This window comes from Scyliorhinus canicula, chromosome 13, assembly GCF_902713615.1.
Source record: "Scyliorhinus canicula chromosome 13, sScyCan1.1, whole genome shotgun sequence".
In the NCBI taxonomy this organism is placed as follows: domain Eukaryota; kingdom Metazoa; phylum Chordata; class Chondrichthyes; order Carcharhiniformes; family Scyliorhinidae; genus Scyliorhinus; species Scyliorhinus canicula.
The window spans coordinates 25,158,945-25,186,940 of record NC_052158.1 but is presented as its reverse complement, the minus strand read 5'-3'; the positions used below and the strand labels follow the sequence as shown (position 1 = coordinate 25,186,940).

The 27,996-nt window shown below is 47.8% G+C and overlaps 1 protein-coding gene across 1 annotated transcript in view; it reads right to left on the bottom strand.

Moving 5' to 3' along the window:
* Positions 1 to 27,996, bottom strand: part of LOC119976764 (spindle pole body component 110-like) — a 546,263-nt gene that overhangs the window by 102,185 nt on the left and 416,082 nt on the right. The window contains exons 49-53 of the mRNA XM_038817508.1: positions 23,570 to 23,596; positions 21,425 to 21,451; positions 19,674 to 19,709; positions 17,353 to 17,382; positions 1,818 to 1,844 (exon numbers count right to left, since the gene is read on the bottom strand). Of these exons, the coding sequence (XP_038673436.1) occupies positions 1,818 to 1,844; positions 17,353 to 17,382; positions 19,674 to 19,709; positions 21,425 to 21,451; positions 23,570 to 23,596 (147 nt within the window). The remainder of the gene's footprint in view (positions 1 to 1,817; positions 1,845 to 17,352; positions 17,383 to 19,673; positions 19,710 to 21,424; positions 21,452 to 23,569; positions 23,597 to 27,996) is intronic.

Here is a 27,996-nt window from a genome sequence, read left to right as displayed (position 1 = left end):
CTAGTTACAAGTTAAAAAAGGAATATCGAGCCAGTATTCACGGGCAGCACGGTAGCATGGTGGTTAGCATAAATGCTTCACAGCTCCAGGGTCTCAGGTTCGGTTCCCGGCTGGGTCACTGTCTGTGCGGAGTCTGCACGTCCTCCCCGTGTGTGCGTGGGTTTCCTCCGGGTGCTCCGGTTTCCTGCCACAGTCCAAAGATGTGCGGGTTAGGTAGATTGGCCATGCTAAATTGCCCGTCGTGTCCTAAAAAGTAAGGTTAAGGGGCTCGGGTTGTTGGGTTACTGGTATAGGGTGGATACGTGGGTTTCAGTAGATCGATCATTGCTCGGCACAGCATCGAGGGCCGAAGGGCCTGTTCTGTGCTGTACTTTTAATCTAATCTTTAATCTAATCTAATTGGCAAAACGTTGGCAAAGACATGGAGTCAGTGCTGTGGGACGTGGATCAGTGCATGTCCTCAACTGCTCACAATTGACGCAAATTACTTGGATAAAGGACAGGAGCTGTTGGTGCCAAAGTACCTGATGTTAGAATGGCAGGCAGGAAAGGAAGTTGTGAAGAGGAGAAAGCAAAGTTAGATAGATCAAGCGATTGGGAAACCATCTCGAAAATAGATAAAACTTTTCAAACTGTGAGATTGTCAATTTTGGCCCAAGGATGCAAATGAGAAATATATTATCTAATTGTGAAAATTCTAAGATTCAGATGGATGGATGTATCCTAATAGACGAGTCAGGCACGTCGAGTAAAAGGGGAGCAATTAACTAAGAAAGCCAGAAGAATGTTATCATTAATTGCGAATGCAAATAGGCACAGAATAGGGCGATTGTGCTTCAGTTGTACACGCAACTGATGGCACAACAACTGGAGTAATGCGTACAGTGTTAGTCATATTTTTAAGAAGGGATATAATTGCGTTCGAAGAAGTTGAGAGAAGGGGTAACTGGCTGATATCCGGATTGAACGGGTTTTCTTTTCAATAAATATTGGAGTACAGAAGAGAGCTTGGCAACTTGACGGAGACTGACACGAGTCTTTGGGTCTGTGCACGGCAAATATGGAGAGGATACTGATGCAGTTGGGAGAATCTAGAACTAGGGTATAACGTTTAAATTGAAGGGTTCGCCCGTATTAACCGGATACGAGAATGATTTAGTCTCTATAAAAGGGCATTCAGCATTTGGAACTCCATTCCTCCCAAAGGCAGTAAAGGCAGAGTCTTTGGGTAGGTTCGAAGTCAAGTTAGAGCGACGTCAAATTCTCCGGCCGTTCACAATTCACTTTTATTGCTGGCCTTGCACCCCTGCCCACGGTTTCCCGGTGGCATAGGTGGGTTCAATGGCGAAATCCCAGTTTATCCCACTGCCATAGAACGTCACGCCGGCGAGAACACGCGACAGGGAACTGGAGAATCCAACCCATATTCTCAAGAATGAAGGCCGTGGAAGGCTTGGGACGTAGACGTGGAGTTCGTCTCAAATCAGCCATGATCTTATTAAATGGAAGAGCATCCACCAAAGTCTACCTTTCGTACCCTTGCTGCAAATTTATATGCTCCTACACAAATGAGATTTACAGGGCTGTCCAGGCCTGAAAGCTCTTTTAATGATACGGCAATGTAGTCGTTGTGCTTCCAATGCGATTGGATGATGTCTGTTGTTTATTCCAATCCGGTGGATTCCACCGTGCGGAAAAGTGATCAAAGTGTACAATCTCCTGGTCCAATCAAGATCGAGAAAATGCAAGTGTATTTTCTTCCAATAATGTAAAAATACCCTGAAACTTTTCTAAACCGGTCCGTTCTTCAACCTTACCGTCGAGTTTCTTTTGCTCTTGAATCTCTGTGAAGGGTGATAATTGTATAGGAGTATTGAGAACTCAGAATTCGCCTTCGTTAGGGAAAGCATAGGACTTACAAAAAAACAGGAATGAAGCAAATAAAGGAGAGTAGTCGGGAAATCATAAAGAGTGGAGCAAAGGTTCGAGGCACAGAATACGTCGCCCGAGAAGGTAGATGAGTCGATAGCTTATCATGAAATCGGTTGGCCTCACTTGAGGTGGAGATAGTGTTGGTTGGGGAGGACCGGAAGAAGCTCAGGTGCATTATCACTTCATCAGATCGAATCTCAACGTCCATGGATTTCCTGAGGGGATCTGGTGAGCGCAGGCCACAGCCTATGTGGTAATGGTGTTTGAGAAGGTGTTGCGGCAGGAACCTTCTACAGATCCCCTGAAATGAATTAGGTACTCAATCGCTGAGGCAGCCAAAAATTGAAAACCACTGAGGGTGAACATTGTGCGGTTGCTTCACTATCTGGATAAGGACCAGATACTGCGGAGGACAATGGAGACAAGAGAATGCACCTCGGAGGGCCATGCGGTGTATATTTATTAGGATCTGGGAAGGTAATTAGCGAAGCGACGCCATGGTCAATGGGGTCAAACCGGCCATTCAGGAACAACGTGAGGGTCGGGGTGTAGTTTCCTACTCATTTGTGGGTCACGTTGTAGGATCGTGAGCATTATCTTGAGAGCGTAAGAGGCGAATCAGTTTATTAGAGAGCATGGATTTGGGGACCTACGAGCAAATTGGAATTTGGGTGGTTACACCTGTGGATGAATTGTTTGCGTTTATGCGGGTTTCAATGATTGCTGATTGCGCTTTATGCACTCTGTTTTGGTAGTTACGACTTATATTTGTTAAATTGAATATGTCGTGTATTACTTTACCCTCTCAACGGTGGGAGTTGTTTTATTCATTTTTTAAAATGGCAGTCATTCGTTGTTTTGTGTGGGTCAGGGGAGAAAGAGAAGTGTAGTCTGAGCAACTAGGGAGGGCAGCGGGGCTGGACTTGTCAGAATGCCAGGAGGAAAGCATTACGATGGTAATGGCGATTGCCTCGTGTGTGGTCACCACGCTAGAAGGTTGACTAGGTAACTGAGCGAAGTGGGAGGGTGGAGCTTAGATTTGTGGATGGAGAAGTGGTGGTTTGGTCGGGATGGTTCTCTGTTTGTGGCTGGCGAGGGAGGGGCGTGGGTTTGCATTGGCGAGCTGCTTGGCGCTGGGTTTGGGGAGGGCCTGGGGAGTGGTTTGCTGACGTCGATGGATTTGCTGTTGTGCAGTTCGTTCACCATAATCGTGGTTTTTTTAATAATAATCCTTATTGGTGGCAAAAGCAGTCTTTCGTTAACACTGCAATGCCGTTTATGTGAAAATCGCCCAGTGGCCACCTTTCGACACCTTTTCGGGTACATGGAGGGGGAATTCCAAATGTCAAAATTACCTAACAACACTTCTTTCAGAACATGTGGGAAAAAAGCGGAGCACCTGGAGGAATCTCACAATGAAAAAGGGAGATGGCGGCGTCCATCTTGGGAAGGCCCTGGAGTGGAGCGCTTTTTATAAGAGGTTTGGTACGGATTTCTTCGTCGAGATGTATCTGTCTTCCATTTCGCCCATTTGAAAATAAAGAACAATGACGTGGAGCAATGTGATAGAGTCCGAGATATTCACAGCATGGAAACAGGAGCTTCGGCCCAGTTTGTCCATGCCGCACAGTTTCTATCACTGAACTCGTCCCACTTGCCCGCATTTGGCCCGTTCCGTCTGTACGACCTGTGCATGTAACTCACTAAGTTTTTTATAAAGGAAAACATTTTTCCTGCCTCTACCATTGCCTCGGGCAGCTCGTTCCAGATGCTCACCACCCTCTGTGTGAAACAAAATCCCTTCCCTTTTGTATCTCTATCTCTCACCTTAAACCTATCCCTTCTTGTTCTAGACACCTCTATCTTTTGGAAAAGATTTTGACTATCGACCTTACGATGCTCCTCATTATTTTATAGACCTTTGAAAGGTAACACCTAAGCGTTCAAAGCTCCAGGGAAAATTGTCGCAGCCAATGCTGCCTCTCTTTATAACTCAGGTCATCAACCCCTTGTAGCAAGTCCGTAACTCTCTCCTGCACTCTTTCTAATTTAACAATACCCTTCCGGTAATAGGGTGACCAGTACTGAACAGTCATTCCATGTGTGGTCTTCCCAATGTCTTGTACAACTTCATTAAACATCCCACGTGCTGGATTCAATATTCTGACCAATAAAACGTAGCATGCTGAATCATCATTGCCGAAGGTACTGCCAGCTCAAATAAATGACTGTGTGCTGGGGATGATTTGGGAGGACCAAGAGGGGTTTTTTGGGGCTAATTTCCAGAGATTATTAAATTTTGTTATAAATTTGGGCAGGGGGCGCAGGAAATGGAGGAAGCCGTGTCAATTGATCTGGAAAGAGTGTTCGACCAGGTCCAATGTCTGTCTGTATTCAAGATGCTTGGACGGTTTTGATTTTGGTCAGCGATTTGTAGATTGGGTGACGTTGCTGTATTTGGATGCTAAGGTGCGTGTCCGGACTATTAATGTTAGTTTGAAATATTTTGGCACAGAGCAGGGGATGAGACAGTGGTCCCCGCTATCCCGTTGCTCTTTGCTTTTGCTATTGCACCGTTCGCAGTGACTCATGCTTCCGGGGTGGGAATAGGAGGCGGCTGGGGGTGAGCTGGATGAGTATTGGGAGAGGGGAATGAAGCATCGATTGTTCCTGGACGCAGAAGATATCTTGCTGTATATCTAGATCCCTATAAACAGCTTTGATACGATTATGGGAATATTACGGGAAAAGGGTATTGTTCTGGATATTAATTCAGCATGGACTGTGGTATATTCGCTCAACGAGTGAGGACGGGCGGCGAAGGTGTTTGGGGAGGCAGCCATTTGAATCAGTCGGTGCTAGATTTCGATATCTGCAATCGAGGTAGCGCAGAGGTGGGCCCAGCTGGAAAATTTAAACTTGACAAATATGCTGAAGAGAATGAAGGAAGATTTTAAAAGGTGTAGAATGTTGCCGTTGTCGTTAGCTGAAATAGTCCAAAGGGTCTATGCCGAAATCCTTTTTTAGAAATGACAATGAAATTAACTCGGAGTTTATATGGGCGTGGAAGGTACCTCGGGAAAGACTAGTGTTCTTGGAGAGGGATGTACGGTGAAGGGAAGCAACATTCCAAAACTTGCTGAACTATTCCGGGGCCGTAAAGGTCGCAAAAGTTAGGAAATGTGTGGTGGATTGAAAATCGGTGTGGCGACGACTGGATGAGGGCTCGTGCAGAGGATTGTGTTTGAGAACTTTATTTCAGGTGCCTTTTTCGGTCTCGCCAGCCAGGTACCACACGAACCTAGTTAGAGTTTCAACGTTGAGGGTGTAAAACAGTGCCGACAACACTTTGGAATTGGGGGCTTGCCATTGGGCGCGCCTATTTGTGGTAATCATAGCTTTATTTGGGCAGGACTGGATTCGATATTCAGGCCGTGGGAGCAAGCGAGGTTAGAATCTCTCACGGACCTTTCTGCAGCGCGGAGGTATGCTGAGTTACAGGATTTGGAGGTGAAGAACAAGTTCCAAAGGGAAGTTAGTTTCACTCTCTGCAAATTAGATAATATCTGAGGAACGGGCTGGTCTTGTTTTCTGAGTAGCCATCCCCGGTGCTACAACATACAATTATATCGGAATAAGGTGGGTGAACTTAAGGCATGGATCGGGGAGGGTAAAATTGACATTATATATGGGGAGCTGATGGATGAGAGATCTTCAGTGGAGTATGTAAGGCAGAAGTCGGAGGAAGAGCTTGGGCGAGGGATTTGTTGGCGCTGGAGTGAAGCAATGCGATGGTAAAATCGTCGTCACGATCATTAATCATGTGCGAGGCAGAGGCTCCTACAGTTTAACGGTGTGCATACGCCGTTGACGGTGTTTAAGATGAGTCCGTTATTTCCCGGAGTAAAGAATCGACACGTGAGCTATGCAGGGCGGCAAGCGAATCACCTCCACAAATTCATGGTATATCCGAAGATGGAGGGATTCGGAAAATCTTCTCAGAAACAATGTCAATGATTCTCGGCGTAAAGCTGTTCCAATGGTGGCAATATTTGGCGTTTCGGAGGATCTCGGAGTGCAGATGGAGAGAGATAGAGATAGAAATAGAGAAATTCAGCACAGAACAGGCCCTTCGGCCCACGATGTTGCGCCGAACTTTTGTCCTAGGTTAATCATTGAATTTTGGACAATTTTTCATGACCAATCCACCCAACCTGCAGATCTTTGGACTGTGGGAGGAAACCGGAGTACCCGGAGGAAACCCACACAGTCAAAGGGAAGATGTGCAGACTCCACCCAGACAGTGACCCAAGTCGAAATCCAACTTGGGACCCTGTAGCTGTGAAGCAATTGTGCTATCTACAATGCTACCGTGCTGCCCTTAAGAAGTTAACCTACACTCCATTATTCTACCCTAATCCATGTACCTATCCAATAGCCGCTTGAAGGTCCCTAACGTTTCCGACTCAACTATTTCCACAGGCAGTGCATTCCATGCCCCCACTACTCTCTGGGTAAAGAACCTCCCTCTGACATCACCTCTATATCTTCCACCATTTATCTTAAATTTATGTCCCCTTGTAATGGTGTGTTCCACCCGGGGAAAAAGTCTCTGACTGTTTACTCCATCTATTCCCCATCCTGCACGCTCTCAAAGGCTGGAACGCATGTTGAGCGAATAAGATGTCACCATTTATTGGGGAGGACATTTTGTACATAGAAGTGGGAGGTTTCTGCTTCAGGTGAACAGGAAACTGAAGCTTATTTTTCAAAAAATATTGTAAATGCCTTGGATCAGTTTAGAGCAGGATTATTAGTTTAATACCAGAAATGAGTGAATTGGGATATGTGGACATGTTGAAGTGACTAGGCTTGATTCGGTGAAGTTTGATGAACAGGCGAATTGATTGAAACAGTGAAAGTTCTGTGCAGACGTGGCTCACATGAAGGCTGTTATATGAAGATATGGATTAAAGGACAAGGAGAACTAGGAGAGAAGTTAAGAGGAAATATAACTTAGGTTACTGATCAAGGTGTTGGGATTCAAAACAGAGGCATAAAAGTCAATATAAATGTTATTTACCTCAACGCTCGTAGTATTCGGAAGAAGGTGAATGAGTTGAGTTCGCAAATAATTGTGAATGACTATGATTTAGAGGCAATTACTAAAACATGGTTAAAGTATGGTCACGACTGGGAGTTAAATATCAGAGGGGATCAAACTATTCGGAAGGACAGAGTGGATGATAAGGGAGGTGGTGTTGCTCTGTTATTTAAGGATGACATCCGGGAAATAGTAATGGATGACATCGGTGCTATGGAGGATAAGGTTGAATCCATTTGGATGGAAATCAGGAATAGTAAGGTGAAAAAGTCACTGATCGGTGTAGTCCATAGGCCAACAAATAGTGACATTATGGTGGGGCAGGCATTAAACAAAGAAATAACTGATGCATGTAGAAATGGTACAGCAGTTATCATGAGGGATTTAAATCTACATGTTGATTGGTTTAACCAGGTCGGTTAAGGTAGCCTTCAGGTGGCATTTCTAGAATGTATCCGCGATGTAATTGTACCTACGCGGGAACAAGCGGTCCTAGCTCTGCTCCTGTGTAATGACACAGGATTGAGTAATGATCTCATAGCTAGGGATCCTCTCGGAAGGAGCGATCACAATATGGTGGAATGTAAAGTACAGATGGAGGGTGAGGTAAAGTAAAACACTCGAGTTTCATGCTTAAATAAAGGAGATTACAATGGGATGAGAGATGAGCTAACTAAGGTAGACTGGGAGCAAAGACATTATGGTGGAACAGTTTAGGAACAGTGGAGAACCTTCCAAGCGATTTTTCACAGTGCTTAGCAAACGTTTATGCCAACAAAAAAGAAGGACGGTAGAAAGAGGGAAAATCGACCGTGGATATCTAAGGAAATAAGGGAGAGTATCAAATTGAAAGAAAACGCATACAAATGGCAAACATTAGTGGGAGACTGGAGGACTGGGAAACCATTAAGGGGCAACAGAAAGATACTAAAAAAGCTATAAAGAAGAGTAAGTTAGATTATGTGTGTAAACTTGCTCAGAATATAAAAAGAGATAGTAAAAGGTTCTACAATATATAAAACAAAAATGAGTGGCTAGTTTAAGTATTGGTCCTTTAGAGGATGAGAAGGGCGATTTAATAATGGGCAATGATGAAATAAGTGAGGAACTGAACAGGTGTTTTGGGTCGGTCTTCACCGTGGAAGACACAAAGAACATGCCAGTGACTGATTGAAATGTGGCTATGACAGGTGAGGACAGTGAGATGATTGTTATCACTAATGAGGTAGCGATGGGCAAGCTAATGGGCGAAAGGTAGACAAGTCTCCTGGCCCTGATGGAATGCATCCCAGAGTGCTAAAATAGATGGCTAGGAAATTGCAAATGCACTAGAGATCGTTTACCAAAATTCAGTAGACTCTGGGGTGGTACCGGCGGATTGGAAATTAGCAAACGTGACACCATTGTTTAAAAAAGGAGGTAGGGACTTGACTTCCGGGCGGCGAGCGAGGAGGTCGCAGGGAGAGGGGCTCCCGCAAGCGGTAGACAAGAAGAACAACCCCCCCCCCCGACAGGCCGGACGGCGGAGGAGGAGCGCCGGCAGAGGAGCCGGAGCGGGAGCCGAGGAGCCGGAGCCGAGGAGTCGGAGCGGAGGAGCCGAGGAGCCGGAGCGGAGGAGCCGAGGAGCCGGAGCGGAGGAGCCGAGGAGCCGGAGCGGAGGAGCCGAGGAGCCGGAGCGGAGGAGCCGAGGAGCCGGAGCGGAGGAGCCGAGGAGCCGGAGCGGAGGAGCCGAGGAGCCGGAGCGGAGGAGCCAGAGCGGGAGCGGAGGAGCCGGAGCGGAGGAGCGGAGGAGCCGGAGCGGGAGCGGAGGAGCCGGAGCGGAAGAGCCGGAGCGGCAGCGGAGCGGCGACAGGGGGGCCCAACAGCAGCAGGTCCATCCCCTCTCCCCCCCCCCCCACGCGGGCCAGGAGCGGTGCGGCGGCGGCGGCGGCCCCTCTTCTCTCCCCCCCCCCCACGCGGGCCAGGAGCGGTGCGGCGGCGGCGGCCCCTCTTCTCTCTCTCCCCCCCCCCCCGCGGGCCAGGAGCGGTGCGGCGGCGGCGGCCCCTCTTCTCTCCCCCCCCCCCCCCACGCGGGCCAGGAGCGGTGCGGCGGCGGCGGCGGCCCCTCTTCTCTCCCCCCCCCCCCCCCACGCGGGCCAGGAGCGGAGCGGCGGCGGCGGCCCCTCTTCTCTTCCCCCCCCCCCAGCCAGCAGCGGGGACCCCCCCCCAGCCAGCAGCGTGGACACAACCCCCCCCCCCCCAGCCAGCAGCGGGGACACAACCCCCCCCCCCAGCCAGCAGCGGGGACACAACCCCCCCCCCCAGCCAGCAGCGGGGACACCCCCCCCAACCAGCAGCGACCACCCGCCCCCCCCCCAACCAGCAGCGACCACCGGGCCACTCGCCCCTCCCCCCCCCCAACTGCTGTGACCACCACGTGGCAAAGACAAAGGGACTCTCTCTCCTGGTTGAGTGGGGAAAGAAGACAAAAGAAAAAAGAGACTTGTATTTCTGTTCTTCCCAAAAGAAAACTGGTAAAGAGAAAAGGGGTAGGGGAAATAAATTTTAAAAAAAAAAAAATATATATATATATATATATATACATATATAGATATATAATAATAAATAAAATAAAAATAGGGTGCGGAAAAGGGGGAAAAAGAAGAACAAGGAGAGAAGAAAAGATGAAGGGGAAGGGGGAGAAAAAAGTGCCAGAAGGGAGCCAAGAGAAAGGGGGCACCGGAAGTAGACTGGGCAAAGGGAAAGCCAGCTCGGGCGAACGTGTCAACACGCGAAGCGGCGGGAAGGATGCTTCGCCGCATCCAGAAGAGCTGGACGGGCGGGCAACCTCTCCCCTGGGGTTAGAGGGGGGCGTGAATTGGAAGGAAGCCTTTGCCGAGGTGGTGAGGGAGCAGCTGCAGGCATTCAAGGCAGAGTTAAAAGCAGACGCAGAGGCCGCAGCACAGGCAGCAGTGACCAGGGCCATGTCAGGGGTGCAGCAGGTTCTGACCAGATTGGAGAAGAAAGTGGATGCCCAAGGGAAGATACTGGAAGCCCAAGGGAAGGTACTGGAAGCCCAGGGGGCAACCATTAAAGAGCTGGAGAAGGCAGCGACTGACGCGAGCGACCGGGTCATATCCCTGGAGAGGGGAATGGTGAAACTGAGTGCAACACAGGGGAGCCTGAAGGGCAGGGTAGACGACCAGGAGATCAGCTCGAGAAGGCAAAATATTAAGATAGTGGGCCTGCCAGAGGGGATAGAGGGTAGAAATCCCACAACATTCGTGGCTGCGATGCTGGGCTCCTTAGTGGGGCGGGAAACTTTTCCCACCCCACCGGAAATGGACAGAGCTCATCGGTCACTGCGCCCGAAGCCCAAGGAAGGGGAAAAACCGAGAGCAGTTATAGCCAGACTGCACCGGTACCGGGATAGGGAGACAATCCTGCGCTGGGCCAAGGAGAATAGAGCCTGCAATTGGGACGGGCACACCATCCGAATCTACGAGGATTTTGGAGCGGACATAGCTAAGAGACGGGCGGAGTTCAACAGAGCGAAAGCAGCTCTCTATAAGAACAAAGTACGTTTTGGTATGCTGTACCCAGCAAAACTCTGGGTCACATACCAACACAAGGAATATTTCTTTACAGCCCCTGCCGAGGCGAATAGATTCGTCGAGGAGCACGGGCTGGAAAAACGCCATGGGAAGTAGGGACGAGGGGCCCATGGCAAGGAGACACGTCATGCCGACGGGGGGGGTGGGGAGGGGCGAGGCAAAGCCAGCCCCCTCCCCCCTGGCAGGAACACCCAGAACGGAAAACAACCCAATGCCCTAGGGCCCGCTCCAGGTGGGAGGCCAGGCCCCGGCACGAGGGAACGGGAGTACTGGAGAGGGGAGAGGGGAAGCGGGACAGCAACCTCCGAGAGGGGAGCCACCGTGCTAGCAGGAAAGCTAGCGAAGGGGGCGCACAACAGAGCAGGGCCGCAGCGCACCCCCAACAGGGGGGAAGGCGCCAGGCAGGGGAGGGGGGGGGGATCACCCATCAAAGGTGGGAGAGCAAATGGGGACAGGAATGGGGGAGAGAGGGGCAATGGAGGGGTACACAGGGGTATCCCCGAAAGGGATAGAGCGGGGGGGGGCACCCGGGGGGCGAGAGACCAGGGAGGGGAAACGCAGGGACGAAGGGACAAAAGAGGCCAGTAAGGGAATAGGGCCACAAAGTGCCACAGACAAAGGCTCGAAACAGGGAACTGCTGCAAGCACCCACCCAGTACGGTCTGTGGGTGAAGGGGCCCCCCGGAGTGCAGGGGACCACCCGCGTGGCGGACACAAAGTGGACGGCCATGGCGGGTGTCCCCGGGACAAGGGGGAACCCCGGAGCGCAGGGACCCGACCGCATGGGGAGAGCAGTGATAGTGGACATCCTGGACGGCCCCCTAACATAGGGAAACCCCAGAGGGCAGGGGCGCGTCCACCGGACAAATATGGTTAACCCCACAGGAGCAAGGGGGCAGAAGCCCCCCACCAGAATAGTCACCTGGAACGTAAGGGGACTTAACGGCCCAGTGAAGAGATCTAGAGTCCTCACCCACCTTAGAAACATGAGGGCCGACATAGTCTTCCTCCAAGAGACGCACTTGAGGGAGCAGGACCAACTGCGGGTAAGAAAGGGCTGGGTGGGACAAACCTATCATTCCTGTTATGGGGCAAGGGGCAGGGGGGTGGCGATCCTGATTGGCAAGAGGACAATGTTTAGGGCGACAAAGACGGTTACGGACCCAGGGGGACGGTATGTCATGGTCAGCGGGGCCCTGGATGGGGCGCCGGTAGTTCTAGTTAACGTGTACGCGCCCAACTGGGACGACACGAGCTTCATCCAAAAGACCATGGCAGAAATCCCGGACATAGCGACGCACCGACTAATCATGGGGGGGGGGACTTCAACTGTGTACAGGACCCAACGACGGACAGATCAAACCCCAGAACGGGGAAAACCTCAAACATGGCAAGGGAACTCAGCCACTATATGGAGCAGATGGGAGCAGTAGACCCCTGGAGATTCGCCCACCCGGGGGAGAAAGAATTCTCTTTCTTCTCCCCAGTACACAACGTGTACACCAGAATTGACTTCTTTGTGGTGGGGAAAACGGTGCTTCCAGAGATAGACAAGGTGGAATACTCCGCAATTGTGATATCAGACCACGCTCCACACTACATGGATGTGCGGCTAGAGACGGGAAGGGCCCAGCGCCCCAAATGGAGGTTGGACGGTGCCTTACTAGCTGACAAGGCCTTCAGCAAAAGGATAGCGCAGGCCATAGCGGAGTACACTGAGATCAACCAAAATGGGGAGGTCTCACCCTCCACGTTCTGGGAAGCGCTTAAGGCCGTACTAAGAGGGGAAATCATAGCCTACAAAGCGCAAAGAGATAGGGAGGAAAGGGTGGCTAGGCAGAAGCTGGTCGACTCCATACTGGAGGTAGACCATAAATACTCCGAGGCCCCGACTGTAGAACTCCTGGCGGAGAGAAAAGAATTACAAAGGAACTTTGACCTGCTCTCCACCAGGAAAGCAGTACACCAACTCCGCCAGGCACGCGGGGCCCTATACGAACACGGTGACAAAGCCAGCCGCCTGTTGGCCCACCAGCTGAGAAAGCAGGCAGCCAGCAGAGAAATTGCGCAAATTAGAGATACCAGAGGCACGTTGGAAACAGAACCAGAGAAGATTAACAAAACCTTCAAGGCCTTCTACCAAGAGCTGTACACCTCAGAGCCCCCAACGGGGAAGGCTGGGATGAACCGGTTTCTTGACGGACTGAACATACCAGTTGTGGGAGAGGGCAGAAAACGGGATCTGGAAGCACCACTAGCACTGGGAGAGATCATGGAGAGCATTAGCTCCATGCAGGCGGGGAAGGCGCCGGGACCGGACGGATTCCCGGCGGACTTCTACAAAAAATTTGCGACAGCGCTGGCCCCGCACATGCGGGAGATGTTCACAGACTCGCTAGCTAGGGGCACGTTGCCACCCACGTTAGCACAGGCCTCAATCTCGCTGATACCTAAGAAAGACAAAGACCCAACGGAATGTGGGTCATACAGACCCATATCTCTGCTGAATGCAGACGCCAAAATACTGGCCAAAATCCTAGCCAAAAGGCTAGAAGACTGTGTACCTGAGGTGGTCACAGAGGACCAGACGGGCTTTGTCAAAGGTAGACAGCTGACCGCGAACATCAGGCGCCTGCTGAACGTGATAATGACCCCCTCCGGGGAGAGAACACAAGAGGTGATCGTCTCCCTGGACGCAGAAAAGGCCTTCGACAGAGTCGAATGGATATACCTCATAGAGGTACTGGAGCGGTTCGGGCTTGGAACAGGGTTCACCGCTTGGGTAAAGCTCCTGTACAACGCTCCCATGGCGAGTGTACAGACCAACAATACCAACTCCCAATACTTCCAGCTGCACAGGGGCACCAGACAAGGATGCCCACTGTCCCCGCTGCTGTTCGCACTAGCAATCGAACCGCTAGCAATCGCGCTCAGGGCAGCAAAAAATTGGAGGGGGATCCGAAGGGGAGGTAGAGAGCACAGAGTCTCACTCTATGCGGATGATCTGCTCCTCTATATCTCGGACCCACAAAGCAGCATGGACGGAATCATCGCGCTCCTGAAAGAGTTTGGAGCCTTCTCGGGCTACAAACTCAACATGAGCAAAAGTGAGATCTTCCCATTACACCCGCAAGGGGGGGGGGGGGCAGCACTAAAGGGGCTGCGGTTCAAACAAGCCCGACATAAATTCCGCTACCTGGGGATCCAAATAGCCCATGACTGGAAAGGGATCCACAAATGGAACCTCACCAGCCTGACGGAGGAAGTTAAAAAGGACCTGCAAAGATGGAACACACTCCCGCTCTCCCTCGCGGGGAGAGTTCAGACGATCAAAATGAACGTACTGCCCAGGTTCCTCTTCCTGTTTAGATCCATTCCGATCTACATCCCCAAGGCCTTTTTCAAAGCGCTGGACAAACTCATCATGGCGTTCGTATGGGGGGGTAAAAATGCTAGGATCCCAAAGAAGGTCTTACAAAAAACAAAAACCAGGGGAGGGTTAGCCCTCCCGAATCTACAATTCTACCACTGGGCAGCAACAGCCGAGCGAGTAAGGGGATGGATCCAGGAGCCAGAAGCTGAGTGGGTGCGTGCGGAGGAGGCCTCCTGCATGGGAACCTCCCTCCGGGCCCTCGCCACGGCAGCACTCCCATCCCCACCCAAAAAACACTCCAGCAGCCCAGTGGTGACAGCCACCCTCCAATCCTGGAACCAACTGCGGCAGCAACTTGGCCTGACCAAAATGTCGAACAGGGCTCCCATCTGCAACAACCATAGGTTCAAACCAGCACTGACCGACGCCACCTTCAAAAGGTGGAGGCAGGACGGGGGGACACTGACAGTCAGGGACCTATACACGGACGACAGGATCGCAACACTGGACGAACTGACAGAGAAATTTCAGCTAGCTGGGGGGAACGAGCTACGGTACCTGTAGCTCAAAAACTTCCTACGAAAGGAGACAAGGACGTACCCACAACCGCCACGACAGACACTACTGGAAGACCTACTGGACGCAAGTATCCTAGAGAAAGGGAACTGTAGTGACATGTATGACCGACTGGTAGATAGGGACGACACCGTACTGGACGCAACAAGGAGGAAATGGGAGGACGACCTGGGGATGGAGATCGGGTGGGGACTCTGGAGCGAAGCACTGCATAGGGTCAACTCCACCTCCACGTGCGCAAGGCTCAGCCTGACGCAACTAAAAGTGGTACATAGAGCCCACTTAACTAGAACCCGTATGAGTAGGTTCTTCCCGGAGGTGGAAGACAGATGTGAACGGTGCCAAAGAGGCCCGGCCAACCACGCCCACATGTTCTGGTCTTGCCCCAGACTCGTGGAGTACTGGACAGCCTTCTTCGAGGTAATGTCCAAAGTGGTGGGAGTGAGGGTGGAGCCATGCCCGATAGTGGCGGTCTTCGGGGTTTCAGAACAGCCAGATCTATTCCTGGGGAGGAGGGCGGATGCCCTTGCCTTTGCCTCCCTGATCGCCCGCCGTAGAATCCTGTTTGGCTGGCGGTCAGCAGCACCGCCCAGAGCTGCGGACTGGCTGTCCGACCTCTCGGAATCTCTCCAAATGGAGAAAATCAAATTTGCCATCCGAGGGTCGGACGACGGCTTCCACAGAACGTGGGAGCCATTCATGCAACTGTTCCGGGACCTATTTGTGGCCAATGTACAAGAGGAAGAATAGTCGGGGGAAGGTAGCGGGAGGGGGGGGGGGGCTACAGGTTCGTTACGGGGGGTTCGATGGCTAGCTAAGGCCCAAAACCAAGCTAAATAAACATGTTGGGGGGGGGGGGGGGGCGTAGTTACTACTACGAAGATGCTTACCTGTAAATATGTATGTTAATTTTTGCGTGTTTGTTTTTGTTTGTTTTTTTTTTGTTTCTCTCTCCTAACAATTTGTAATTTGTTCAATATAAAATACGAAAACTGAATAAAAACATTTATAAAAAAAAAAAGGAGGTAGGCAGAAAGCGGATAATTATCGGCCAATGAGCTTAGCTTCGGTAGTAGGGAATATGCTGGAATCTATTTTCAAGGAAGAAATAGCGAGGCATATGGATGGAAATTGTCCATTGGGCAGACGCAGCATGGGTTCAGAAAGGACAGGTCGTACATAACTAATTTAGTTGAATTTTTTGAGGACATTACAAGAGCGGTAGATAACGAGGAGCCAATGGATGTGCAATATCTGGATTTCCAGAAAGCATTTGACAAGGTGCCACACAAAAGGTTGCTGCAAAAGATAAAGGTGCATGATATTAAGGGTAAAGTAGTAGCATGGATAGAGGATTGGTTAATAAATAGAAAGCAAAGAGTGGGGGTTATTGGGTATTTCTCTTGTTGGCAATCAGTGGTGTCCCTCAAGGGTCAGTGTTGGGCCCACAATTGTTCACAATTCACATAGTTGATTTGGATTTGGGGACTAAGGGCAATGTGTCCAAGTTTGGAAACGACACTAAGATGATTGGTAAAGCAAAAAGTTCAGAGGATACTGGAAGTCTGCAGAGGGATTTGGATAGGTTCAGTGAATGGGCTAGGGTCTGTCAGATGGAATACAATGTTGACAAATGTGAGGTTATCTATTTGGGTGGAATAACAGCAAAATGAATTATTAATTAAATTATAAAATGTTAAAACATGCTGCTGTGCGTCCAGATCCGGGTGCGCTCGTGCATGAGTTGGAAAAAGTTGGTTTACAGGTGCATCAGGTGATTAAGAAGGCAAATTGAATTTTGTCCTTCATTGCCAGAGGGATGGAGTTTAAGACTAGGGAGGTTATTCTGCAATTGTATAAGGTGTTAATGAGGCCACACCAGGAGTATTGTGTTCTGTTTTGGTCTCCTTACCTGAGAAATGACGTACAGGCGCTGGAGGGTGTGCAGAGGAGATTCACCAGCTTAAGCGCAGAACTGAAGGGGTTGGATTAAGAGGAGAGGTTGAGTAGACTGGGACTACACTCGTTGGAATTTAGAAAGATGAGGGGGGATCTTATAGAAACGTTTAAAATTATGAAGGGAATAGGTAGGATAAATGCGGGCAGGTGGTTTCCACTGGCGGGTGTAAGCAGAACTGGGGTGCTTAGGCTCAAAATAAGGGGACACAGATTTAGGTCTGAGTTTGGGAGGAGTTTTTCTTCATGCGAAGGGCTGTGAATCTATTGAATTTATTGCCCAGTGAAGCAGTTCAGTCCCCTTCATTAAATGGTTTTAAGAGAAAGATAGATAGTTTTTTGAAGAATAAAGGGTTATGGTGTTCGGGCTGGACAAAAGATCAGCCATGATCACATTGAATAGCGGAGCATGCTCGAGGGACCAGATGGCCTACTCCTTCTCCTAGTTCTTACGTTCTTATGTATCATGCTTTGGGTAACTTAGAACTAAGTGGTCAATATTTAAAATTCAGGATTATTCTATTTTAGGCAGACAAGAGGAGACGTTAATTTCTCTATGAGCGTGTCCATTGAGCCTTTCAGGGTCCATTCGTCAACATTTCGGTGGAGGCAGACTCTTTGGATGTTTTCAAGGCAGAAGTACACAGATTTCCAACAACGAAGTTGGTGAAAGTATATCAGGGCGGGAGTTTCGAACCAGATCAGCCATGACCTTATCGAATGGTCTTGCTTTCCCCAAGTCCGATTTGGAATTTGTATAATTGTGAGTACAATGCAAGTATAAGTAACTCGAATTGGTGTCTTCGTTATGACCTTACCGCTTTTCTTCAGCTTCAGAAGTTGGTCAGCTGTAGGCAGATAGTTTTAGAATCACCGATTGATTCCAAAGTGAAGCAAGTATAACATCCGTCCAGACTGAATAAGATCAGGAATTTATATTCAATTTATTTTTCTCCCAATTGGAGCTCTGAATGCAATGGAAAGGTCCGTTAGTACAGCTGTTAACTGTAACTATTTACCTGTTGACAATAATATCTTAGCAATCATGCCAATTGTTTTTGTCAATACCTCATTTCCTTCGTTTAGATGCCGACGAAGTATGGATCGGTGACAAAACACTCGTCTCGTAGTCATAAGTTCGTAAGTTTATCCTTCTCACCAAAGCATGAAGCATTCTATCAAGCATAACAAACAACCACAGTTCTGAGGTTTTGTTGCATTTCACAGATGAAACGTAAGATCTAGTTCTGGTCTTAGATTCTAGGCCGACACCATGCATGATTGCTCAGTTTAGGTGAGTTAAATTTTTATTTGTTCATTTTCACGACGCAGTCAACTATTCCGTGAATTGAGTGGAATCGTTCACATATTTAATTCATATTGCGAATCATTGACATATTGCGGGCATGGCTGGATGTTTGCCAGTTGCTTTGGGTAACGAAAAGAGCGGTAGAAGTGCACGTGTATGTCATGCTTCGTTTCACTTTTACCAAATACGCAAACGTCCTATTTTGCTTTTTAATCTTTATCCTTCGACTAGAAATGTGCCCACGTTGTGGAACAGAAAAGGTAACAATGATGTACAGTATTATCGATTTTTGAACAGATTCCTTTTGCGTTCTGTCCATTGACATGTTTTGCAGCGAATGACCATGGACTCACAATGGAACATGGCATCATTCAGTCCAACTTCGTTTCGATGTATCACGCCTTACGCTTTATCTGATCATATGCATACAAACCAGCTTTGATTTTGATTTGATATGATTTATTATTGTCACATTTATTAGTATACAGTGAAACGTATTGTTTCTTGCATGTTATACAGACAATACATATCGTACATGAGGACAGAAGGAGGCTGAAGAATGTAATGTTACCGTCATGGCTGTGGTGCAGAGAAAATATCAACTTAAGGTTAGGTGGATTGGCCATGCTAAATTGCCCGTAGTGTAAGGTTAATGGGGGGATTGTTGGGTTACGGGTATACGGGTTACGTGGGTTTAAAGTAGGTTGATCATTGTTCGGCACAACATCGAGGGCCGAAGGGCCTGTTCTGTGCTGTACTGTTCTATGTTCTATGTTCTAATACGAGGTGGGCCGATTCAAATGTCTGATGGCAACATGGAAGAAGCTGTTCTTGAGTCGGCTGGTACGTGACTCAAACTTTGTATATTATTCCTGGCGGAAGAAGGTGAAAGTGAGTCTGTCCGGGGTGCGTGGGGTCCTTAATTATGCTTGTTGCCTTTCCGAAATTTGAAGTAATAATAATAAATAATAATAGCTTCTGTCATATGTAGGCTTTAACGAAGTTACTGTGAAAAGCCCCTGGTCGCCACATTCCGGCCCCTGTTCTGGGAGTCTGGTCCGGGAATTGAAGCCGCATGGCCTTGTTCTGCAGTACAAGCCAGGTGTTTATCCCACTGTGCCAAACCAGCCCCGAAGCAACGTACGAGCCAATAGAGCTATTTTCTATGACCAATTTATGATTTCTCATCCACTTGGTGTGTGCTTTGGCACAGGCCAATGTATGATCACCTTTGTTCTCAAGTGCTGTAGCACATCTCACATCATAACTTGCTAGGTTGAATGGGACAGGAGTTTCAGCAATTGTACAATTAAATAAATTGTGCACAAGTGGGGGAAGAAGAACTTTGTAGATTATTGCTCTGGCAAATGTTTGACGCCAATGATGCCAATGGACATGGGTGGAACAAAGAATACGCAGAACGACGCATGCGGAATTAATGTAGGTCATGCAACTAATGCCAGGCAGAAGATGCGGCATGTAGCAAAAGCAAATTCTATGTGATGCCTCCCACCGCACCCGGAGACCACCAAATATTATTCCAACAAATTAATAGGAACGTCTTTCTTTCCATTTTGGGATTTTAGTCGTGAGTCCAATTAATAGTATTTGATGCGGCACTGAATATGGCATGAGAATGTTAATGATTTATTTTTTCAAAAACTGCGATAGCTTGTTGTAATTTTCAACCTCAGTGATATTTACGTAGCTGCCAGTATGGCATTTTTAAAATGTCCCTTCACCACAATGTATTGCAGCGGCCAGACGACTTGTAATATTGCATTTGCAATGCGGACACGAAAATTAAACAGTTTGACTATTTATCCTCACCAGTATATTTGAGTTCCTTAGTCAGGTGCATCAGTTCTGAAAGTGTGAATGAAAATCTTATCAAATCTGGGTGTTTGAATTATATGGTCGAAGACAGAAAATGAAGCTTGGCATTTGCTGCAACTAGTGGGGACTGTTTTTGCATCATTTTCGAAGATAATCAACATAATTGCTCACCGACTGAATTGATTCAAATATCACTTCCCAGCCATACAGCAGGAGGGTTCATCAGGCGTGTCCCCGATCTGTGTTTCTCCTTTTGTACAAGCTAATGTTGGCAGCAAAGCTGCATAATAGGCCACTGCTGTGAACCCTGGGTGCAAATCTATCAATAGGAAACCCTGCCTGAATCGCATAATGTACTTCAGCATCGTAACATCAATTGATCTGAATTTCTGTCAGGGAGGTAGATCATCAAATTGAACGCGAGCTTCGAATGAGAGTGGGTAGGACGCTAGTTCTCTCACATATCTCCCGATTCTTCACCGCCGCTCCAAAATTACTTTTGCAAATCAAAATACCTAGGATTCAAAGAATAGATGTTGCATATCATGACGTTTATTTGTGCCTACTTAATGTTGCAGCTAAGAATGTTTTATCTGGGCCATATTCTCAGTCGGAACGTAATGTATCAGCCTGATTTTATATTAGGTCGACACTGCTTCCATAGAATATTTTGTAAACTTTCAAGACAGGTTCATACTTAAGGATCTGGAGTTGTTGTGGGACGCTTTCCTGCCCCTGAGCTACCGGGTGTTAATTTCAAAGCTCAAGCCTGCATTTTGTTGACTGGGAAGAACTTTTGCATGCCGCCCTGCGTCTCTTCATACAGGTTCCCAGACTCGTTAAATGGGTAAGGTATATACAGGAAGAACAACGACCGTCAAATCCACGGGACACATTGTTCAACATTTAAGGGTTGATTAATCAGAATCGTCGCACAGCGTCTTGTCCAGCCTTACAATGATGATGGTCCCCAAAGGATTTGAAATTGTATTTATCGTTCGACGGATGTTATGCTTCCAAATGGGTTCACACCACAACGCACGAGCTAAGGAACAATCATGATCAAGGGAGCACATGCGATGTTCCCTACTGAGGCTGACACAGCTTTGGTCGGGTGTCGAGCCCCGGAGTCTTCGCAGTTGCGAGCAGCCCCCCCCCCCAGGCGCCGGAATGTATCGATTAGGGGCATTTCACAGACCTTCGTTGAAGCCTACTTGCGACAATAAGCGATTATTATTATTAAAAATGCCAATCGCTTATTGCAAGAGAGGGTTAACCTGACGAAGCAATTGCCTCGCATTTAATCGTACTATTGCAGCGGTTTTCAAGGTGTAACACAGCAATGTGGGGTAAATTGTGCGACAGTTAACACGTTTCCTTATTATATCTTTTGAATACAAAACACGGCTGCACAAGGGTGGTTTTTCAACAAAGAAGCATATTGTCAATGTAATCAGCCGAAATCAAATGTGGCTGAATGTTGTGAACGAAAGATGTTCGGAAATTAAATCATTTATTATGCTCACGGGTTCTGTGAATTTGTACCCGGCTTGTTCTCAATTGGATGGCAGCAAAATAGCTTTAATCCAAGACAGTTAACAGTTTCTCTGAAATTACTGGGCATTTAGAAATAACGTTTTCTGGTGTCTATATGGGATTAATTGTTCTTCTACCTCCGCCCTATATTTTTAAAAATCTAGACGCTTTCAACTATTAGAGAGTGGAAACATTACGATATAGTTTACCAGTCTTGTTGTCATCTTTCGTTTTATCTACATGATTAAACAGCAAAATCATTTCAAAATATTCATGGAGTCATATACAATGTCTCCACATCTCCATAGATTTGGTAATTTAGCGCTTGAATTTCAATTTGTTTTACATGTATTACTAGTGAATCAAACATGCGGTCAATCCGAGGAAATCTTTGATCGAGATCAAAATACCAAATAACCCATCACGTTTCATACTTTTCAAGGGAATATTTTATTGTTCACGTTTGGGATACACGTAAGGCGAGAACGCATAGCTTTTGTTAAAGTATTCCCTAGTTACAAGTTAAAAAAGGAATATCGAGCCAGTATTCACGGGCAGCACGGTAGCATGGTGGTTAGCATAAATGCTTCACAGCTCCAGGGTCTCAGGTTCGGTTCCCGGCTGGGTCACTGTCTGTGCGGAGTCTGCACGTCCTCCCCGTGTGTGCGTGGGTTTCCTCCGGGTGCTCCGGTTTCCTCCCACAGTCCAAAGATGTGCGGCTTAGGTAGATTGGCCATGCTAAATTGCCCGTCGTGTCCTAAAAAGTAAGGTTAAGGGGGTGGGGTTGTTGGTTTACTGGTATAGGGTGGATACGTGGGTTTGAGTAGGGTGATCATTGCTCGGCACAGCATCGAGGGCCGAAGGGCCTGTTCTGTGCTGTACTGTTAATTTAATCTAATCTTTAATCTAATCAAATTGGCAAAACGTTGGCAAAGGCATGGAGCCAGTGCTGTGTGACGTGGATCAGTGCATGTCCTCAACTGCTCACAATTGACGCAAATTACTTGGACAAAGGACAGGAGCTGTTGGTGCCAAAGTACCTGATGTTAGAATGGCAGGCAGGAAAGGAAGTTGTGACGAGGAGAAAGCAAAGTTAGATAGATCAAGCGATTGGGACACGATCTCGAAAATAGATAAAACATTTCAAACTGTGAGATTGTCAATTTTGGCCCGAAGGATGCAAATGAGAAATATATTATCTAATTGTGAAAATTATAAGATTCAGATGGATGGATGTATCCTAATAGACGAGTCAGGCACGTCGAGTAAAAGGGGAGCAATTAACTAAGAAAGCCAGAAGAATTTTATCATTAATTGCGAATGCAAATAGGCACAGAATAGGGCGATTGTGCTTCAGTTGTACACGAAACTGATGGCACAACAACTGGAGTAATGCGTACAGTGTTAGTCATATTTTTTAAGAAGGGATATAATTGCGTTAGAAGAAGTTGAGAGAAGGGGTAACTGGCTGATATCCGGATTGAACGGGTTTTCTTTTCAATAAATATTGGAGTACAGAAGAGAGCTTGGCAACTTGACGGAGACTGACACGAGTCTTTGGGTCTGTGCACGGCAAATATGGAGAGGATACTGATGCAGTTGGGAGAATCTAGAACTAGGGTATAACGTTTAAATTGAAGGGTTCGCCCCTATTAACCGGATACGAGAATGATTTCGTCTCTATAAAAGGGCATTCAGAATTTGGAACTCCATTCCTCCCAAAGGCAGTAAAGGCAGAGTCTTTGGGTAGGTTCGAAGTCAAGTTAGAGCGACGTCAAATTCTCCGGCCGTTCACAATTCACTTTTATTGCTGGCCTTGCACCCCTGCCCACGGTTTCCCGGTGGCATAGGTGGGTTCAATGGCGAAATCCCAGTGACAAGCGGTGGGATTGTTTAATCCCACTGCCATAGAACGTCACGCCGGCGAGAACACGCGACAGGGAACTGGAGAATCCAACCCATATTCTCAATAATGAAGGCCGTGGAAGGCTTGGGACGTAGACGTGGAGTTCGTCTCAAATCAGCCATGATCTTATTAAATGGAAGAGCATCCACCAAAGTCTACCTTTCGTACCCTTGCTGCAAATTTATATGCTCCTACACAAATGAGATTTACAGGGCTGTCCAGGCCTGAAAGCTCTTTTAATGATACGGCAATGTAGTCGTTGTGCTTCCAATGCGATTGGATGATGTCTGTTGTTTATTCCAATCCGGTGGATTCCACCGTGCGGAAAAGTGATCAAAGTGTACAATCTCCTGGTCCAATCAAGATCGAGAAAATGCAAGTGTATTTTCTTCCAATAATGTAAAAATACCCTGCAACTTTTCTAAACCGGTCCGTTCTTCAACCTTACCGTCGAGTTTCTTTTGCTCTTGAATCTCTGTGAAGGGTGATAATTGTATAGGAGTATTGAGAACTCAGAATTCGCCTTCGTTAGGGAAAGCATAGGACTTAAAAAAAACAGGAATGCAGCAAATAAGGGAGAGTAGTCGGGAAATCATAAAGAGTGGAGCAAAGGTTCGAGGCACAGAATACGTCGCCCGAGAAGGTAGATGAGTCGATAGCTTATCATGAAATCGGTTGGCCTCACTTGAGGTGGAGATAGTGTTGGTTGGGGAGGACCGGAAGAAGCTCAGGTGCATTATCACTTCATCAGATCGAATCTCAACGTCCATGGATTTCCTGAGGGGATCTGGTGAGCGCAGGCCACAGCCTATGTGGTAATGGTGTTTGAGAAGGTGTTGCGGCAGGAACCTTCTACAGATCCCCTGAAATGAATTAGGTACTCAATCGCTGAGGCAGCCAAAAATTGAAAACCACTGAGGGTGAACATTGTGCGGTTGCTTCACTATCTGGATAAGGAACAGATACTGCGGAGGACAATGGAGACAAGAGAATGCACCTCGGAGGGCCATGCGGTGTATATTTATTAGGATCTGGGAAGGTAATTAGCGAAGCGACGCCATGGTCAATGGGGTCAAACCGGCCATTCAGGAACAACGTGAGGGTCGGGGTGTAGTTTCCTACTCATTTGTGGGTCACGTTGTAGGATCGTGAGCATTATCTTGAGAGCGTAAGAGGCGAATCCGTTTATTAGAGAGCATGGATTTGGGGACCTACGAGCAAATTGGAATTTGGGTGGTTACACCTGTGGATGAATTGTTTGCGTTTATGCGGGTTTCAATGATTGCTGATTGCGCTTTATGCACTCTGTTTTGGTAGTTACGACTTATATTTGTTAAATTGAATATGTCGTGTATTACTTTACCCTCTCAACGGTGGGAGTTGTATTATTCATTTTTTAAAATGGCAGTCATTCGTTGTTTTGTGTGGGTCAGGGGAGAAAGAGAAGTGTAGTCTGAGCAACTAGGGAGGGCAGCGGGGCTGGACTTGTCAGAATGCCAGGAGGAAAGCTTTACGATGGTAATGGCGGTTGCCTCGTGTGTGGTCACCACGCTAGAGGGTTGACTAGGTAACTGAGCGAAGTGGGAGGGTGGAGCTTAGATTTGTGGATGGAGAAGTGGTGGTTTGGTCGGGATGGTTCTCTGTTTGTGGCTGGCGGGGGAGGGGCGTGGGTTTGCATTGGCGAGCTGCTTGGCGCTGGGTTTGGGGAGGGCCTGGGGAGTGGTTTGCTGACGTCGATGGATTTGCTGTTGTGCAGTTCGTTCACCATAATCGTGGTTTTTTATAATAATCCTTATTGGTGACAAAAGCAGTCTTTTGTTAACACTGCAATGCCGTTTATGTGAAAATCGCCCAGTGGCCACCTTTCGACACCTTTTCGGGTACATGGAGGGGGAATTCCAAATGTCAAAATTACCTAACAACACTTCTTTCAGAACATGTGGGAAAAAAGCGGAGCACCTGGAGGAATCTCACAGTGAAAAAGGGAGATGGCGGCGTCCATCTTGGGAAGGCCCAGGAGTGGAGCGATTTTTATAAGCAGCTTGGTACGGATTTCTTCGTCGAGATGTATCTGTCTTCCATTTCGCCCATTTGAAAATAAAGAACAATGACGTGGAGCAATGTGATAGAGTCCGAGATATTCACAGCATGGAAACAGGAGCTTCGGCCCAGTTTGTCCATGCCGCACAGTTTCTATCACTGAACTCGTCTCACTTGCCCGCATTTGGTCCGTTCCGTCTGTACGACCTGTGCATGTAACTCACTAAGTTTTTTATAAAGGAAAACATTTTTCCTGCCTCTACCATTGCCTCTGGCAGCTCGTTCCAGATGCTCACCACCCTCTGTGTGAAACAAAATCCCTTCCCTTTTGTATCTCTATCTCTCACCTTAAACCTATCCCTTCTTGTTCTAGACACCTCTATCTTTTGTAAAAGATGTTGACTATCTACCTTACGATTCTCATTATTTTATAGACCTTTGAAAGGTAACACCTAAGCGTTCTAAGCTCCAGGGAAAATTGTCGCAGCCAATGCTGCCTCTCTTTATAACTCAGGTCATCAACCCCTTGTAGCATGTCCGGAACTCGCTCCTGTACTCTTTCTAATTTAACAATACCCTTCCGGTAATAGGGTGACCAGAACTGAACAGTCATTCCATGTGTGGTCTTCCCAATGTCTTGTACAACTTCATTAAACGTCCCACGTGCTGGATTCAATATTCTGACCAATAAAACGTAGCATGCTGAATCATCATTGCCGAAGGTACTGCCAGCTCAAATAAATGACCGTGTGCTGGGGATGATTTGGGAGGACCAAGAGGGGTTTTTTGGGGCTAATTTCCAGAGATTATTAAATTTTGTTATAAATTTGGGCAGGGGGCGCAGGAAATGGAGGAAGCCGTGTCAATTGATCTGGAAAGAGTGTTCGACCAGGTCCAATGTCTGTCTGTATTCAAGATGCTAGGACGGTTTTGATTTTGGTCAGCGATTTGTAGATTGGATGACGTTGCTGTATTTGGATGCTAACGTGCGTGTCCGGACTATTAATGTTAGTTTGAAATATTTTGGCATAGAGCAGGGGATGAGACAGTGGCCCCGCTATCCCGTTGCTCTTTGCTTTTGCTATTGCACCGTTCGCAGTGACTCATGCTTCCGGGGTGGGAATAGGAGGCGGCTGGGGGTGAGCTGGAGGAGTATTGGGAGAGGGGAATGAAACATCGATTGTTCCTGGACGCAGACGATATATTGCTGTATATCTAGACCCCTATAAACAGCTTTGATACGATTATGGGAATATTACGGGAAAAGGGTATTGTTCTGGATATTAATTCAGCATAGACTGTGGTATATTCGCTCAACGAGTGAGGACGGGCGGCGAAGGTGTTTGGGGAGGCAGCCATTTGAATCAGTCGGTGCTAGATTTCGATATCTGCAATCGAGGTAGCGCAGAGGTGGGCCCAGCTGCAAAATTTAAACTTGACAAATATGCTAAAGAGAATGAAGGAAGATTTTAAAAGGTGTAGAATGTTGCCGTTGTCGTTAGCTGAAATAGTCCAAAGGGTCTATGCCGAAATCCTTTTTTAGAAATGACAATGAAATTAACTCGGAGTTTATATGGGCGTGGAAGGTACCTCGGGAAAGACTAGTGTTCTTGGAGAGGGATGTACGGTGAAGGGAAGCAACATTCCAAAACTTGCTGAACTATTCCGGGGCCGTAAAGGTCGCAAAAGTTAGGAAATGTGTGGTGGATTGAAAATCGGTGTGGGGACGACTGGATGAGGGCTCGTGCAGAGGATTGTGTTTGAGAACTTTATTTCAGGTGCCTTTTTCGGTCTCGCCAGCCAGGTACCACACGAACCTAGTTAGAGTTTCAACGTTGAGGGTGTAAAACAGTGCCGACAACACTTTGGAATTGGGGGCTTGCCATTGGGCGCGCCTATTTGTGGTAATCATAGCTTTATTTGGGCAGGACTGGATTCGATATTCAGGCCGTGGGAGCAAGCGGGGTTAGAATTTCTCACGGACCTTTCTGCAGCGCGGAGGTATGCGGAGTTACAGGATTTGGAGGTGAAGAACAAGTTCCAAAGGGAAGTTAGTTTCACTCTCTGCAAATTAGATAATATCTGAGGAACGGGCTGGTCTTGTTTTCTGAGTAGCCATCCCCGGTGCTACAACATACAATTATATCGGAATAAGGTGGGTGAACTTCAGGCATGGATCGCGGAAGGTAAAATTGACATTATATATGGGGAGCTGATGGATGAGAGATCTTCAGTGGAGTATGTAAGGCAGAAGTCGGAGGAAGAGCTTGGGCGAGGGATTTGTTGGCGCTGGAGTGAAGCAATGCGATGGTAAAATCGTCGTCACGATCATTAATCATGTGCGAGGCAGAGGCTCCGACAGTTTAACGGTGTGCATACGCCGTTGACGGTGTTTTAGATGAGTCCGTTATTTCCCGGAGTAAAGAATCGACACGTGAGCTATGCAGGGCGGCAAGCGAATCACCTCCACAAATTCATGGTATATCCGAAGATGGAGGGATTCGGAAAATCTTCTCAGAAACAATGTCAATGATTCTCGGGGTAAAGCTGTTCCAATGGTGGCAATATTTGGCGTTTCGGAGGATCTCGGAGTGCAGATGGAGAGAGATAGAGATAGAGATAGAGAAATTCAGCACAGAACAGGCCCTTCGGCCCACGATGTTGCGCCGAACTTTTGTCCTAGGTTAATCATTGAATTTTGGACAATTTTTTATGACCAATCCACCCAACCTGCACATCTTTGGACTGTGGGAGGAAACCGGAGTACCCGGAGGAAACCCACACAGTCAAAGGGAAGATGTGCAGACTCCACACAGACAGTGACCCAAGTCGAAA